The sequence below is a fragment of the Ammospiza nelsoni genome, chromosome 7 (genome assembly GCF_027579445.1).
Source record: "Ammospiza nelsoni isolate bAmmNel1 chromosome 7, bAmmNel1.pri, whole genome shotgun sequence".
Lineage (NCBI taxonomy): Eukaryota > Metazoa > Chordata > Aves > Passeriformes > Passerellidae > Ammospiza > Ammospiza nelsoni.
In genome coordinates, this window is record NC_080639.1 from 21,649,487 (window position 1) to 21,666,027 (window position 16,541).

Here is a 16,541-nt window from a genome sequence, read left to right on the forward strand (position 1 = left end):
AGCAAGAGATGTGGTGAGTAATTTCTGCTGTAGTACACCTCCACTCTGTGAAAGTGAAGGTAACAACAATGGTAAACCTTGGTAGCATCTTCTGATCAGCAAGAAAAGTCTGCAGATTGGTTGGAAAGGTAATTGTATGTGAGGGTTTAAATACCAGTATTGGTTAGATTTCTTTGTTAAATTCTTACTTGTTTTTTACTTAAAATGTACTTATTTCTTTCTCAAAGTTGACTTTTTTCCCCCAGTTCTCTTTCAGTAAAATTCTGCCTAAGCAGTCTCCTTTTCTTACTCTCTTCTTTACTTCTTTATTTCTTCCAGGTTTCTCACTATGTCATGTTTCAAAAAACTTTCTGTCCTTTTGGGGTTCTTTTGATGTTTTTTCTTCTGCCCTCAAAACTGTCTTTCATTGTACCCATTCATTCTCTTTGGAATTCTCTTTTCCTTTTGATGCCACGTTCATTTACACAAAAACACCTACATTTTGATTTCAGCAGGACTAACTTAAATGTCTTAAACAGGTCTCTTCCCTTGGTTTTCAGAGAGATGCTGGAAGTTCTCCCCAGATGTTATTTTGTGCTTTAGTTCTAATTTCCTGCTAGGCAAAATGGTAGGGCTGTAAGAATCAGAACAGTATTAATGCTTCCTTCTGTTAAAAAAAAGACAAGTAAACTGTTTTATAGTAGATAAATGACATTAATTCCTTTGACAATTCTTGACTGCTCCCTGCTTTCCCCACCCCAGGCTCGGGAGTTACAAGGCAGAGTGCTGAAACGGGCTCAAGTAGAGCAGCTAGATGCAGTTCCTGCTCAGAAACAGTTAGCAGCTGAGATTTCTGCTGAGATTGCAAAACATTCAACAGCCCAGCGAAACTATGAAAAAGCAATTAAATTTTACAAAGAAGCCCTTGTTCACTGTGAAACCAATAACAAGGTCAGTTCTCCCTCTGGCTATTTTGCATTGTTTTTCTATTCAGTTTTTAGTTATAGCAAAACATTTTTCCACTTATCCACAGAATAGAATAATTTGCAATTATTTCTGTTTCATGATATACACAGAACCTTGAACTTTCTCCTCTTCTTTGATTATCATGATAGAATAGATGCATGCACTGCTAACTTCTGTCTGTTACAAGAACTCCTGACTCAAGTGGTGTCTGCATGCACTCACAGTGAGCCTGTCTTCAGGTACCAGTAATGATGGAGATTGAAACAACCTTGCTTGCTGCTTGTCCTCTGAAATGAGCTCCCAGTGATTTTGGTCAATACAGGCAATTTCTGTCTTTTCTGTGTCTACTTTTATCTGGGCTTGGTAGAATTCTGATTTTAGTCACAAAATGTTGCTGATCTTGAGCAGGGTTATTGTACTGCTTCTCGCTTCTCTGCACAGTCTCTTTCCCACAGGTTGATAAATAAAGGTAAACTCAGATTTATTTTTATCCTTCTCTTCCTTCTTATAATTTTGTAACCCTGGGCTTTGGAGATAAGAGAGAGAGAAGCAGAAGTCTTAAGAAATTTATAATTATAATGAGCACAAAGATAAAGTGTTATCTTTAGTGAGGTTTTTTCTAGATTAAAAATCAATAAATACAATTTTTGTTCATTTGCCATGATATGCTATCATAATGATGTTATATCCTTAGGCGTATGTGAACACTTCTTATTTTGATGCTTGTTATTGAATAGCTGTCACATGCACAAGCTGCTAAATACATCACTTAGTTTAATATTTGTACTCATGTGTTGTGGTTCCAAGAATCCATGTTCTTCCTAAAGCTGTAACTTCGGTGTATTTGAGACATCTTCTAAGAATGATGTGGAGAAGAAAAATAAATTGGGAAGGGAATAAAAACATCCTTACAATGGTGATTTCCCCATTAAGAGCAAGGAGACTCCCTGTCATGGTACAGGTACAGCTGTGGCTTTTTTGTCAGTATCAAAGCCTTACTTTGTCTTTCATACCAGTACTGAAATACCAGCATAGGATTTCCCTTCAGTTCTTGCTAAAATCATACTTCTAAGAGATTCACATTGTTACAAGATGTAGGCATTTGTACTAAATATCTGTTAGATATTTCTGAAGATTTTTGCTTTAATCCTACTTTGCTAGCAGCACAGAATACAGTGACATCTTAGAAAATAAGTGTGAGTTTCTCATGACTAACTCCCTCCCTACTTGTTGAGTAACAAAAGCAAAATATTTTGTTACCCACAACTAGTATAAAGGAGTTATCTCAATGTATTCTTATAGTTTCAGTAGATTTGAACTTGTTTTCTTTTCTTCATTTTTAAAAGCATTGCAAGATTAGAATTGAATTCTTTTAGATTACAAAATATTATTTTGAGCTGTTAAAAGTCCATCTGTCTCTTGGCACCTTCAGAGTTTACTTTCCTTAAAATTATATATTGAAATATTGGAAATTCCTTTGAAACTATCTGTACCTTGTTTTGTTAGAACAAAATCTCCTGTATTTTAGCCAAATGGATTGAAATACTGCATTTATCCAGGTAAATGTGAACAGATTGCAGTCCATGTCACAGGGGAGTTGTGTGGTTTTGTTTTACACAGTGAAATGTGGTGGGTAGTACCCTCCCTTTGTTTCCTTGCTCAGGTAAGAGGCAATGCAGTTTCCTGAAGGAGACTTGAAGGGTGTTGCAGATTGCATCATGCACATAAGTTCATAATATTGTTTGTAATGGAGTTGAAAATTTAGAGACCACTTCCACTCACTAGATTCAAGTGTAGAACTCCAGTTCATTTTTTGCTTCCTGCAGGAAGTATTCCTTGACTCCAAGACTGCCTTTTGGTATTCCACTGAGTTGTGCACATATGAGCAGCAGCTTAAAGAAAGCTTTCATAGTTAAAGTTCTGACATGCATGCATTCCCTGTAGCATTTCAGTGCTTACCCACCTGCCTTCCTGTTTCAGAATTACATGGTATATGTTTGAGTGTGAACAGAACAGGAAGTAGGAAGAAAACAGTTTAAAAACTGTGCTAGAAGCCTGCATGTTCTGAACAGGATGTTCAAAACACTGTTCTGATTCAGAAGTGCCTTTCACAAGTGTAACTAGTGAAGGAATTATGATGCAATTATAAGTATCTCCCTTTTGGAAACAAAATCAAAACAGTTTTTAAGTAGGAGTGACTTACAGTTTATCTACTGCTAATTTTGCTTTGTGAACAAAGCTTCTGTTTACTTCAATAGAAACTTGATTAAATCTGTGGTAACTTGTATTTATAAAGTTTTCTGTGGCATTTTATTCAGAGTAGTCTATGATGGGACTTCAGCTTTAAGAATGTATGCTGGTGTACATTTTAGTTAGTCAGTATTTACTCTGTGGATTCACACAGAGTCTTGATGTTGTAGGTTGGAAATGCAAATAAGAAAATAGTCTCTTCTGAAACTTACTTGTACTCCAGAATTAGCTGGTGAATGTTGATGAGGTATTTGGTTTTTTTCAATATGTTTAAAACTACTTTCACTTACATTTTTCCAAGAACATTATTCATACCAAAATACTGGTGTTTTCAGAGCAACACTATCTGAGCAGCCCTGTTTTCAATGTTCCTTTAGAATATCCCTCAGAAGAAGAAAAGTTTTGTGTCTTCTAAAAGGTGAGGGAATTAAAATGGATTACATCAATTGATCAGGAGCCCACAGGAGACGACAGAAAAGGCTCTCTCTTTAGTGGAGATACAGTTTTTCCCTGGACCCCTGTAATATCAGGTTGATACTCAGAACTGAACCAGCTTTTTTCATCTTTGAATTACATGCAGTTAAATATTTTAATATACAGGCAATGCTGGAACTTGCACGTTTATATCTTGCACAAGATGATACTGATGCCTGTCAACATCAGTGTTCCTTACTGCTGAAGAATGACCAAGATAATGAAGCAGCAACGATGGTATGTGCTGTTATAGTAATGCTGCATCAATGCTTTTTGATGTTTGTGTGCCTGCAATATGATATATCCATAAAGCACTACTTTTAAAAGAGCCTACAGCTTTGTGATTTCAAAAAAAAAAGTGAAAAATCCATGGCAACAAAATGTTTTTCTGTTTATGGCAGCTGGTGTTCAACATGAAGTTTCTAGCAGTCATAGCCATTGTTCTACTTCAATATAAAATGAGTCTTTAGAAGTAAAGGAAAAAGTGTTGTAGTAAGATTGGATAAAGTATGGCTCAATGCATGTTCTATGGATAATTGGCTAATACTCAAGGAAGAAGCTACTTTTCCAGCACAGTAATATGAAAACAATCTTTTTTAAAGTGCTAGAATAAGAGAACTATTTATTTAAGGTAATTTTATAGTTTCATTAGTTTCATTCAACCTTAGTTACTCATATTTCTACTTAACAAGTTTTAATCATAGCTGCTGGTTCTTGTCTAGGACATGTATACTTCTTGGCCTAAAAGACATCTCAATAGACTAAGCAACTTTTGATGTAACACACTAGGAGCAATGTTATTTTAAGATGGGAATAATTTGTTTTCTTATAGCAATCTAACATCTGAAATTTGTTCTAGTATGGTGCATGAACAAAAGTAATAGCACTCTTGAAATATGTTATTAAACCTACTCTATATTAGCTTCACTGGAGAGAAACTGAAATTAAAGAACTCATTTTACCTTCCCTGCTGAAATGAGCTATCATCTTTCTTTTTCTCTAACTGTAAACTAACTTTGCTTTCCATGTGCATAATCTGCAGTTACTAGAAATAAAATTAGGAGTAAAACTATACAATGGTAAAAACCCCATACTTTAAAGATATGGCAGACTACTTAATTAACTTTTAATTTTCACCTTATGTGAAAAGGTGTTCATGTACTTGTTCATTATTACCCATGTGTGTTATATATTGTGTTTGTTTTCCAGAAAGTAATAAAAAGTCCAAGTGATTTTGCTTCTTGTGCAGCTCCTGCAGCACTTTAAAGCTATAGTTTTAGCTCTCCACATAACCACAGTTCATTAGTGTTTCCTCCCAAATTTACCCTAAACCAAGACAATTATTTGTAACTTTTGTTTAACGGTTTCACAATTTATAATATCTTGTTTTGTTTTCTCTAAAATTGTTCAATGCTGTAGATGATGGCAGATCTCATGTTCAGGAAGCAAGATTATGAACAAGCTGTTTTTCATTTCCAGCAGCTCCTGGAACGCAAGCCAGGTGAATGTTTAGCAGTGATACTTTTAATTTGTTTTGATATATAGTTCTAATGAAAGAGATGAATAAATAGCTGAATAAAAACTCTTTGATTAAAAAGAAATGTTTTATTTATAATATAATGGATACTAAAGGCAAAGACCATTATCATATATAAAAACATAAAGGTGGTTTAAGAAAATATGATAAAAAATATTTCTTGTAGATACAGTAATTTACTTTGCTGCAATGTAATGTGCATAGTTTACCTTAAGCCAAATACAAATAGGATGTTATTTACTTCTTCACTGTAAAGCACTTTCTTTTGTATTACAAGTGTCAAGTGCATGAGCACAAAGGTAATATTTTATTTGAAGACTAATAAAGGAAACTTGTCTTGGACAGCAGTAAGTTGTTTTTTTTAGCAATTTTCAGGTCAGGACCAGAGAGAAAGCTACTAAAATCTATTAAAATTTTACTGTAATGAATGTAAAGCTTTCTAGTGGACTTTAAAAGAAATCACAAGAGTGCAGCAAATGGTTTTGAGTGCTTTTGAAAGCGAGGGACAGATATACTTCTATAAAATCTGTATAAAGATATTGCAAGTATTGCAAGTATCACTTGACATCTTCATTCTTGTATCTGAGGTTACTGTGTAAATGTGCCTTATGTATTAAATTTTTATATGTGAAAAATTAGGCAGGCTCATTATTTCTTATCTTATTCATATAGCAAATAAATAGAATTACAATCTGCTAATTATTTGTATATTTAGATAACTATGCCACGCTCTCTCGCTTAATTGATCTGTTAAGAAGAGCCGGGAAATTAGAAGAAGTCCCAAGATTTCTTTTAATGGCTGAAAAACATTCTTCCCGAACAAAGCTTGAACCAGGATTTCACTACTGCAAAGGACTGTATCTTTGGTACTTGCAATTATTATTAAGAAAAGATTTATTTGATTATGAAGTATAGGTTTAAATTAATTTTCTTGTCATTCATTGTCATTTAAAGGTGCTATGTTGATTTAATTAGATGTCAGGATTTAAGGGAATTCTCAGTTTCTCTGAATATCTCAGTATGTTCTTCCAGGTTCAATAATGTAATTCTGTTTATCCTCATAATTTATAAGAATTTGTCTTCACATTTTATAACTTGTCAGACTATTTTTAGTTTGCGAAAACAAGATCCTTGCAATAGTATGCGTGCTCTCCAAACCTTGCAATATCAGTGTGTGCAAATGGGTCATCTGTTTTTAAATACTTGGGTTTACTGGGATTTGGGTGGAATTTGGAGCAGACAATTTTACTTGCCCCGCTTTAAATATTTTAATTATCCGTGTAGGTACACAGGTGAACCGAACGATGCACTGCGGCATTTTAATAAAGCTCGGAAGGACAGTGACTGGGGACAGAATGCAGTCTACAACATGATTGAAATTTGTTTGAACCCAGATAATGAGACCGTGGGTGGAGAAGTCTTTGAAAATCTCGATACTGACATAGGGTAGGTGAATTAAATAAATATTGCTTGGGCTATTCTGTCATCTCCTTCTTCTGCTGCCCCTTCACAATGTGTGTTAATTTAAATTGCTAGAACTTTAAGATCATCTCGTGCTTTCAGTATTTTCTGTTATTGTGAGAGACCATTCTATACTGTAATAAGTGAGTCTCAAGCAGAAAATGTAGAAGATTTTCTCTGAATGGTGGTCATTGGCAGTGTTACAATCAGCTTGTTGGGTTGTCATTTCTGTTGTTGAAGAGAATCAATGTAGAATGCCTGTATACCAGAGCCATTTTTCTACAAAATGGCATGTCTTTAGCACAGAAGCATTTCTAACTTGTTAATTAGTTTGGTGTGTATTAAAAAAATAAGCTTCTATGAACATTTTTTTTTCTGATAATAGTAATTCAACAGAGAAGCAGGAGTCTGTGCAGTTGGCTGTAAGAACAGCAGGAAACCTGCTGAAGGAGCTCAAGCCTCAAACCATTCAGGGTCACATTCAGCTGCGAATCATGGAGAATCATTGTCTCATGGCAACCAAACAAAAATCAAGCGCTGAACAAGCACTGAGCACTTTCACAGAAATAGTTGAGGCTGAGGTTAGTAACCTGTCTCATTTCCTCACTCTTCCCTTTCATATTTGCTACATTTTTTTAAACCAGTCTCGCAATTGACATTCAGCAGCAGTGGCACGTGTTAGTGCTGTTTGCTCTAAGGATTATTCTCCTATCAAAAATTTTATATAAAATTTGAAAAAGGTGTTTCTTTTTTTTTTTCGATGCACTATGACAGATGTATTTACAGCACAACCTTAGAAAGAAATGTAAAGGCAGAATACCAACAGTGAGTCAGGAGCACCGAGAAGGAGAAGGAAGCATTTGAGTTAGCTCCTGATACAACTACTCTCTGCATGTAGGAGTTGCAGTTGCAAGATGTGACCCCCATTCTCATCCTTTACTACTGAAGTCAAAAATTGCATTTGTGCCAGGAGTTCTTACTGCTTGCTTTTGAGGCTCTTGCCTAGAATGGTGGCTTTTAAGAATCCTATTTGTTTATATAAAGCTGGGATGCACGCAGTTTAGACATAAAATTTTTAAGAGCTGCACACCTAATAAGAGGAATCAGAGTCCCTTTCGCTAATATTTGACAGGCATCTCTGCAAGTGAAAAATACCACTTTTATTGTAACTTCCTGTTGACTCCAGATTTTATCTGAAATGTTTATTTGTATATAAAAAGTATAGCTCTTAGTGGTATCTGATTTTTTTTTCTTGTGAGATGAAATGTCTGGATTTTTTTAGCATTTCTTGTGCCCGGTGATTATCATGATTACAGAAATAATTGTAGCACTAGGTGCAAAACATGTCTGTAAGGTTAGGTACTCTGTCTTTATTTCCTGAGATTTAGCTTTTAGTTTAGTTTTTAGATACCTGATGAAAGTCTTACTTAAAAAAAAAAATTACAATCAAAATTTGAAAAAGCATCAAGCAGTCATTGTACTTTTTACTGCAGAAGGATCATATACCAGCACTTTTGGGAATGGCCACAGCCTACATGATCTTGAAACAGACTCCACGAGCCAGAAATCAGTTAAAACGGATTGCAAAAATGAGCTGGAATCCCATTGATGCAGAGGAGTTTGAAAAGAGTTGGCTTCTGCTTGCAGATATATACATTCAATCTGCCAAATATGATATGGCAGGTGAGCTTCTAAAACGGTGCCTTCGTCATAACAGGGTAAGTCAGTGCACGTTGAAAGTAACCTTAGAACCGTTCTATTTTAATTCATCAAAATGTTTACTTTTCTTCTGAAACAGAATTTTGAAATATATTTATTTGTTCGTTCGCCTGGTATTTCACTTATTAAGGAGAAGGGGACCAAAACAAGACAGGAAACCAGCAGCTTCACACTGGAGGGTAGTAAACAAACCTGTGACTGCTGCTTAGTCATTTTTGTTCGTGTTCTGTAGCAACTTCCACAGGTTTCAGCTGAGGGGACTCATAAAGCTTGGATTGTTTATGAAATGTCAGAGATGCATTCTACAGTCTCACAAAACTGATGAAGAAAGATGTGGCTGTGTAAATTTTGGAGACTTGCTCCATTTACTGACATACTATATTCATACCTTATGTTTCTAAACATTTGTGTTCATAAGCCTTCTACAGTGCAGGATTATTTTTTTAATGCTGGTATTAATCTTTTTCCGTGGCAATTACTGTCTGGTAGATTATCAGGGGACAAGGTCTCATGTTGTTTACCTCAGGGTTCCTGAGCAGGCAGACTGCACAATACCCTGCTTTGACTATGGGAATAAGCACAGATTTTAGCTTCTGCTTATTTTTCATTTTGATCAGCAAAAAGATGATCATGTTTTTATATCTTGACTTCCCTTCATGTAAGGCAGTCCAGTAGACTGGTGTTCCATACACACTGTGCTGCAGGTTCAGGGTACTGTTTATAGAGCACAGATTTGGTTTAGAAAAGGACACAGTGCTTATACTTTTTTTATTAATTCAGTGGTATAAAAGGTAAGGTTCATTATTCAGTCATGTTTTAGCAGCTTCTGAGAGATGTTTTTTGAACACTTGATTTTTGAACATAAAACTGACAGCTACCACAGTTCTTGGTATAGTGCTATTATGTACTTCTGCAGAGGCCTCTTTAAAATAGGGTGTGTTCCATTTCAAAATCTCTACAGGTGAAGGGTAAACACGAGTCATCTCCCAAAACAAGGCTTATCTTGAAATAGATGGTTTGTTGAGGAGGTGTATCCCATGAATGCTGCTTTGTTGTAGAAATTACCAAGTGTAAAACATAGCCTACCAAGTAATTTATTTTCTTCTAAAATGTTTGAGGCTCATGAGTGACTTAGATAAACAGGCTCTGCTTTTAGCAAGGAGGATGGCAGATTAGAAGTGTGCATATCTGGCTCCCTGCAAAGCAGCACAGGAAAGAGAGGGACTTCTCTCCAAGTTGCATGCAAAGCTGGTAAGCAGGAATTGTGCTATACAAAGAGATGTTGAGTGGTTTACATCTTGACATATCTTGTCAATCAACAGGACAATATTTTATGTGGTAGGCTCCAATTGGAAGACTTGATTGGACTGAGAAAACATGTTATTGTGATTTGTTAGTTTTTCTGTTGGTTTAACAGAATTGAATGACATACATATACAATTTAAGTAAATATGTTGAGTGAAAATTTCATAAAAGCCTAGTGTAATTTAATAAGGATTTTTTTTGTTTGTTTTTGAAAGACTTAGGATTGGTTAGTAAGATGCCAGTGAGCAGACTGTTTCTGTGAAATTGAGGCTTCTTACTGATTGCTCCTCTTGATTTTGAACTTTTTGGTTTGTTTATTACAATTGAGAGGGGAAATATATTTTTATTCTCAACTTTCAAGCATTGCCATGCTGATCCCACTATGCTGTGATTTGAAAGTTTTTAATCAGTAGATTTTGAAAGCCTAACTGAAAGTAGAAAATTTCAAGATGGAAAGTAATTTATATATCAATATTGATTTGCATTGTCTTTGTAAAAAAGTTGCCTATGTTTTTCTCTTGAAAATGTTATACCTATTGGCAGCATGATAATATAAACTGTTCATGGTAAGGGCATGCAGTAGTTAAGTTTTTTTATAAATTGTTTTCCTGCTTTATGAGCTAAATGTAAGATTTCTGCATGAATTACTTTATCTTTTATATTAAGTTTTATTATTATGGAGTTAGATGGATTTATATGTGTGTATAATATAAGCAAAGCTAGTATTTTCAATGAATGCTTGATAGTTTTTTAGAACCTGCTTTTCAGATGCTTGGTGACTTACTCCTTGGATTAAGAAGAAATTAAATACTTAATGGTTGATTTTTCTTTTTAGGTTACTTTTGACTCTCTTTAAGCTTTAATTGGAAAATTATAATGTTAAACCATTTCCAAAACAAAGCTATGAACATACTTTCTTAAGAAAAAAATCCAAACAATGTTTGTGGAAGGTACAACACTAGACTTGAAATGCAGCTGTGTGGGGTTATTACTAACTGAGAGAGATAGCTGTTTTTGTAGAGTCATTGCAGTGGTCTCTCTGATGAACTTTGATCTGGAGTAGAGCATAATTCTGTAAAACTCATTTATAACACAGATACTTTAAATTAAGACTATTGTGTCATCAAAGTGAGAACAAGTGTTACTTTTATTTTCCAGTTGTATGGATTTGGAGTGTTTTAGCAATTAATTTGTCAGTATTACTATATGCAAGCTTACTTAAATAAAATTTTGAATGAATATTTATATTTTGCAGTCATGCTGCAAGGCTTATGAATACATGGGATACATAATGGAAAAGGAACAGGCATATAAGGATGCAGCAATAAATTATGAGATGGCCTGGAAATATGGAAACCAGACGAATCCAACAGTAGGCACGTATATATAAGCTATAAAGTATGATTTTGGGTACTATGGTAGGAATGAAACAACTGCCTTTTACTGGAAAGACTGCTTTTAATTTTCTATAGAAATAAAGTATCACTGGTTTTCCTCACATAAAACCACAAATGTGTAAAGGTGTACTGAACATGGAAAGAGCCCTCATGGCAAGAGGTAGCAGCTTTATGATGCTTCAGAAGTTTCTGCTTACTGTTGTAGTACAAGGTTAGATCTGAAACAGTTTCAGTTGACTGTTTGTGAACAACTGTCTCTGTATGTACAGCTTTAACTTTAATAATGTATTTATAGTAATCGACTATATACTGTTTGTAGTAGATAGTCTTTTATAATTATATATATTATATGATGGTGGCAAGTCACTGATTTCTTTATTTCATTTTTTGTTCAAATTATCTATATGGATCAGGTTTTATGTACATGAGTGAGGATTTTTAAAAAATTATATTAAGTGTCTTTAAATATATCTATTTTAAAAAAGATGGCAAACTGAAAACTTGAGGCACTAGTCACGTTTCAATTTCAATAATAAATTGAAATTTGTACTAAATCGTCACATAATAAGACAGTTTCAATGTAGGAAACACTTTGTGAAAAGGATACATAGGATTAAATTAAATTTTCTTACTTAACACCTAGAATCTGTCCTTAGGTCCCAAGGCCAGTGGTTTTGGGATGTGTTTATTGCCCCTTGGAAATACATACAACCTCTAGTCTTTCATCTGTGCTCTCTCTTTGTCCCCTGTGGTTTTTTTTTAGCATTAGGATGAGACAGTCTTTGGCATCAGCTGAAAAACCAGTGTTTTTAAAAAAATATATTAACTGTTATGTGCATGGACTGCCAAATGTTTTGTTACTTTACCTGTAACTGCAGTGGTTTGGTTTATGGTTTTATCTCATATGATCTGTAGATTAAAGTAGTGACTAAATGTTTGTGGGTTAGCTCCTGCTTTTATAACATAGTTTTGAAAATGCACATACATGGATGGGTTACCAAAACTGAATGTGTTGTGAGTCATCTGTACTGAGTCAAAAAATTGGGAGGGTCAAACCAGAGGAAGGCTTATATCAAAACAGAAATAAAAATAACTGATAGAAATCTGACTATAGGTTAAATGGAAAAACCTTTATATGTCTGAGTTTGGGGGTAGTAATTTTTCCTAGATATTCCTGCTGTTGTAGACTGAGCCATGGTGGTTTTTGCTAAAATATTGCAGTTGTTAATCAAATTAAATGTATTAGAAAGACGTTTCAATAGTAAAGAGTTGTAATTTCTTAAGTTTGTACAGAACATAGATCAAGACTTCAATTTTTTTATATTGAAATGCTCTGGAGAGTGGTAATTCAACAAAGTACAAAACCTTTTGATGTCTAGATAGGAGAGTTCCTTAGTGAAATTAAACTGTCAAATTATCCTGCATACAAAAGAGAGTATGATATTGAAGGTACTTTGTGCATTTGTTTCTAGTTTTGCATTACAGCATTCTGAGGATTATCATGCAGTAGAATAAAAATAGTCAAAGCAGCAAATTTCCATTTGGCAAGTAAAGCCATAAAAACTGGTATCAGATCCTGTATTTGCCAGTGAGGATAAGTTAAAAAATGAAATATTTAAAATTTCAAATTTTGGAAATTGCATGCTTATAGTGTTTTTTTTTCTCAGGGCTAATCTCTGTCCAGGCTGATGTGCTTGAGTTTTACCTCTTAGGTTGCAAGTACCAGCCTGGCATGTTGCTGTGCAACTTAGCTATTCCATGTGACTTTTTATATCAGTGGTCTGCGGACACTGCTACTGAATAGCATTTTAATTCCCTAGTTCGTTGTCCCTTTTTTTTTTGCCCCCTTTTTTCATTTAATAATGGAATTACCTTTACAGAGGGACAGTGTATTGCAGGTCACAGTGAGAAACTCTGTGGGATACCATGGTAATTGAAAGAACGCAGCCATTATGTATTCTGTCTAGTAGCACATGCTCCCCAGAATAATGTCTCCTTTTGATTCAGACGTAGCTATCAGTGTGTAAAGGACTTTTATGTACTACTTGAAGTGACTTTCAGTAGAAATTTTGATCATTACCAGGCTTATATGAGTCAACAGTAGGAAAAAAAATAACTTTAGAAACACACGGTGATCCAAAATAAATTTAAATGTGATATTTTTATTATTCAACACAGAAACTGAAATTGTTGCTTTTCCTCTCCTCCCTTTCCCCTCACCTCTTTAATTACAGGCTACAGGCTGGCTTTCAATTACCTGAAAGGGAAGAGATATGTTGATGCAATTGATGTTTGCCATAAGGTAGAACTTGTATTTGTGTTTAATACTCTGTCTCCTGTAGCAACATTCTTTACATAATGACCCTTCTTTTTCATTGAGTTTACATTTCTAAAATACATAGCTTAATGCTGGAAAAGTGCCCTGTCTAAAAATTTAAATATCCTCTTCATAATTGCTCTGTCTTGAGCTCCATGGAAGCAGATAAATGAAAGTGACTGGCTGTCATACATGAAGGGATATTCAAATGGCACTGCCTTCTTTTGGCCATGCTGTTGCAACTTGGTGAATCCATACAGAATATAGATGAAAAAATTGATCAAAACAAATATTAATATCAGAAAACACTGTTGGAAAGTAATTTGAGGTCTTAACTTTGTATGGTCCAAACATAAGCAGAGCGAATACAGAGTAAGAGGAAGGGCTACTATAAAAGAAGTAGAAGCAATATTATTAATTAATAATTATTCATATTAATAATAAAATAAATTTGCTCTGTTTGGGAGAAATAAAGATAATTAGGATGGGCAAAATGAATGGAAGGGTAAGGGAGAAGAGGGAATTGAAGGGGAGAAGATGAAGTAGGTAAAATATGCTAAGAAAGGTCCAGGGGAATGAAAACATAAAGGCAGTTCATCATCGCAGAGAAAGAATGCTTAAAACCTCAGAAATGTCTCCAGAGGTGCCTTCTGATTCATGCATTTCAAGCCATCCAGAGGCTTTAGCCTATGACCCCCATGCCTTCTGCACCAAGCTGAAAGAACAGTGAAAATGAAGCAGTGTCTTTGATAGAGGTGGTTTTCACTTGCATGTGTGGAGGTGTCTATACAGAATTAAATATTTGTGTGTTCTTAAAACAAACTTGTTGTTTTTTTAGTTTTAAAATGCATCAGCTCAGTGATGAGGGGGATTACCAACTCAGAACTTTTGGATTGTATTGTCTTTTAACAGGTCCTTAAAGTGCATCCAAACTATCCGAAGATCAGGAAGGAGATACTGGACAAGGCCCGAGCATATCTAAGAAACTGAATTTGTTTTCCATGACTCATGGATTTAACCAGACTTTGGAAACTATGAATGAAATACTGCAGTGACAGAGACCACATCAGCAAAAAATACTGTGGATATGATGAATTTAACTATATTAGAGATCTGGATTATATTTATGAAAAATCTGCAACCTTGAAAGAAGTTATATTTTTTCTTATTCGGGATAGAATACCACTCCCATATGTGTTTTGTAAAGTGTTATCATAACAAAGTGTTGGCATTATAAAAATGTTTTAAAGATATAACTCCATATTTTGTTGTGTTTATTTGAAGCAACACTAAAACAACAACCTGTCTTACCTACTAGAGGTGCATTGTTAAGAAAAGGGAATTCTTAATGGTAGTCATTAAGTTTATATATTTTGTAAGCAAGTTTTTGGCTTTTCCTGTTGACATTGTGTAGAGTTACTTTCAGTTTGATTTTTTGGGTTTCTTTTTAGGACAACTCAATGTTAAGGCTACCAAAGGGAGCCTGTTTGCTGTTATATCTAATCTTGCTTATCAATAACTGGGTGCTGTGTCTTGGGGAATTTTTAGCCTTGTTTTCTGAATGCATTGAGGTGCATCACTTAGACAATGATGCTGCCTGCTGGTGGTTGCTAGATCCTGCATTCCAGTGACTTTGGAGCTGTTGGTCAGCTAAACTAAAATGAATAGATGTGTCTCAGGACTATAACGCTTCTGCAAGATTTGTGTGGATATTAGAAGGGAGAAGAGACCTAAATAAGTGGCCTCTTCTTCCCTAGGGGTCCTTGAAACTTAGAGTGTGGCTTTGTCCTTTCTGTTTGAGCACTATCAGTCAGTCTGTACATGACTGCCCCCAGCTTCTTTCCTGTAAGTTTGCAGCATGACAGAGCTCAGAGGAGGAAGATTTAGTGTTCTAGGGAAAAACTGACGGTATTGGAGTGGAATGAGGAACATGGAAATATCTGGAGAATGCTGACAGGTGGGCTGTGGGGGGTCAGTATGTTATAAATAGGTTATAACATTGGTGGGGTTTTTTCACTATTAAAAGAATAAGTACTGAGACAGCTTCTAGTAAAACAACATTTCTTTGTACACAGCCTTATTCATGCAAGATCAATGTGTTGTTACTTCCTGGATAGCATAGGAATAACATTTAGCTGAAGTTCAGAGTAAAAACAGGTACAAGATGTTTTCAGAAACTTCAAGACACCTGCATCTGATTTGCTTTTCTCATAAGATGGACATTAGCCTTTCATAAGGTGTGACAGATTAAGTCATGACAATGGTAAGATACAGAAATTAGTTGATAGAAATTGAACTGAGACTTCAAGTTTGGTGACAAGTTTTATGTATACCCCGTGCAGGTAGGATTTCTGAATTCCCATTAGCCATCTAGGCACTGGTGTCTTTTTATATCTGAGGTTTTTAAAATAGGAGTACAAATGAGATATGCCTTTGAATTTAAACATTTTTTTAGAAGGGTCTAAGTAGTCTTTCAGAAAAAATCTTGCTTTAATATAATATCTTTTTGGTTTATGTAAGCCAGTTCAAGTTTTCCTGCGCTTTTTTTTAATCTTCTTTTTTTTTTTTTTTTACTTTATCTGCAGAAGAAATGGTTTGGTGTCATACCTATCTGCTTGTACTGTTTCTTACTTTAAAAATGCATGTTCTGGTAGTTTGGTGGGGTGTTTTAGCTCCTTAATAAGTGGATTTGAATGGAACAGACTTCTGGGATGGAGGGGAGTCAGTAATGCTAATTTCAAAGCCCTGCACTCTTCAGTGTGATGTTGCTTAGCAACCCATCTTCCACTTTTGCCTTTGATGAATAAAAGAGGAGAGTGAAGCTGTGGGTTCTATTGATTCATTCACTGGAACTGAAAATCTAAGCATCTTGTAGCTATAGCAACATAAGCCATAGGTGTCTCTTCCTCTTCTCTCTTGTCCCCCTTTTCATCTGCAGGTACAGAATGCCTAGAATATCTTCTAAAGGAAATAAAATTATTTTTGGTAACCTTGTGCTAAATACCATTTCCTGGTTTAATTTGTAAGCATTTTTTAGATTTGTAGAATGCTAAAAAGATGGTCTAGGAAGTATCATTAGGCAAAAATTATTAGTATAAATAGCTAAAAGTAACTAGTAAGATTCTTAACAAAAATA

The 16,541-nt window shown here is 34.9% G+C and overlaps 1 protein-coding gene across 1 annotated transcript in view; it reads left to right on the plus strand.

Annotated features, from left to right (window-relative positions):
- Positions 1 to 16,226, plus strand: part of TTC21B (tetratricopeptide repeat domain 21B) — a 35,638-nt gene extending 19,412 nt beyond the window's left edge. Inside the window, exons 20-29 of the mRNA XM_059476345.1 lie at positions 742 to 930; positions 3,796 to 3,906; positions 5,089 to 5,170; positions 5,922 to 6,072; positions 6,491 to 6,652; positions 7,053 to 7,248; positions 8,161 to 8,385; positions 10,947 to 11,067; positions 13,323 to 13,390; positions 14,318 to 16,226. Of these exons, the coding sequence (XP_059332328.1) occupies positions 742 to 930; positions 3,796 to 3,906; positions 5,089 to 5,170; positions 5,922 to 6,072; positions 6,491 to 6,652; positions 7,053 to 7,248; positions 8,161 to 8,385; positions 10,947 to 11,067; positions 13,323 to 13,390; positions 14,318 to 14,395 (1,383 nt within the window). The 3' untranslated portion in view covers positions 14,396 to 16,226. The remainder of the gene's footprint in view (positions 1 to 741; positions 931 to 3,795; positions 3,907 to 5,088; positions 5,171 to 5,921; positions 6,073 to 6,490; positions 6,653 to 7,052; positions 7,249 to 8,160; positions 8,386 to 10,946; positions 11,068 to 13,322; positions 13,391 to 14,317) is intronic.
- The last annotated feature ends 315 nt before the right edge of the window (positions 16,227 to 16,541 follow it).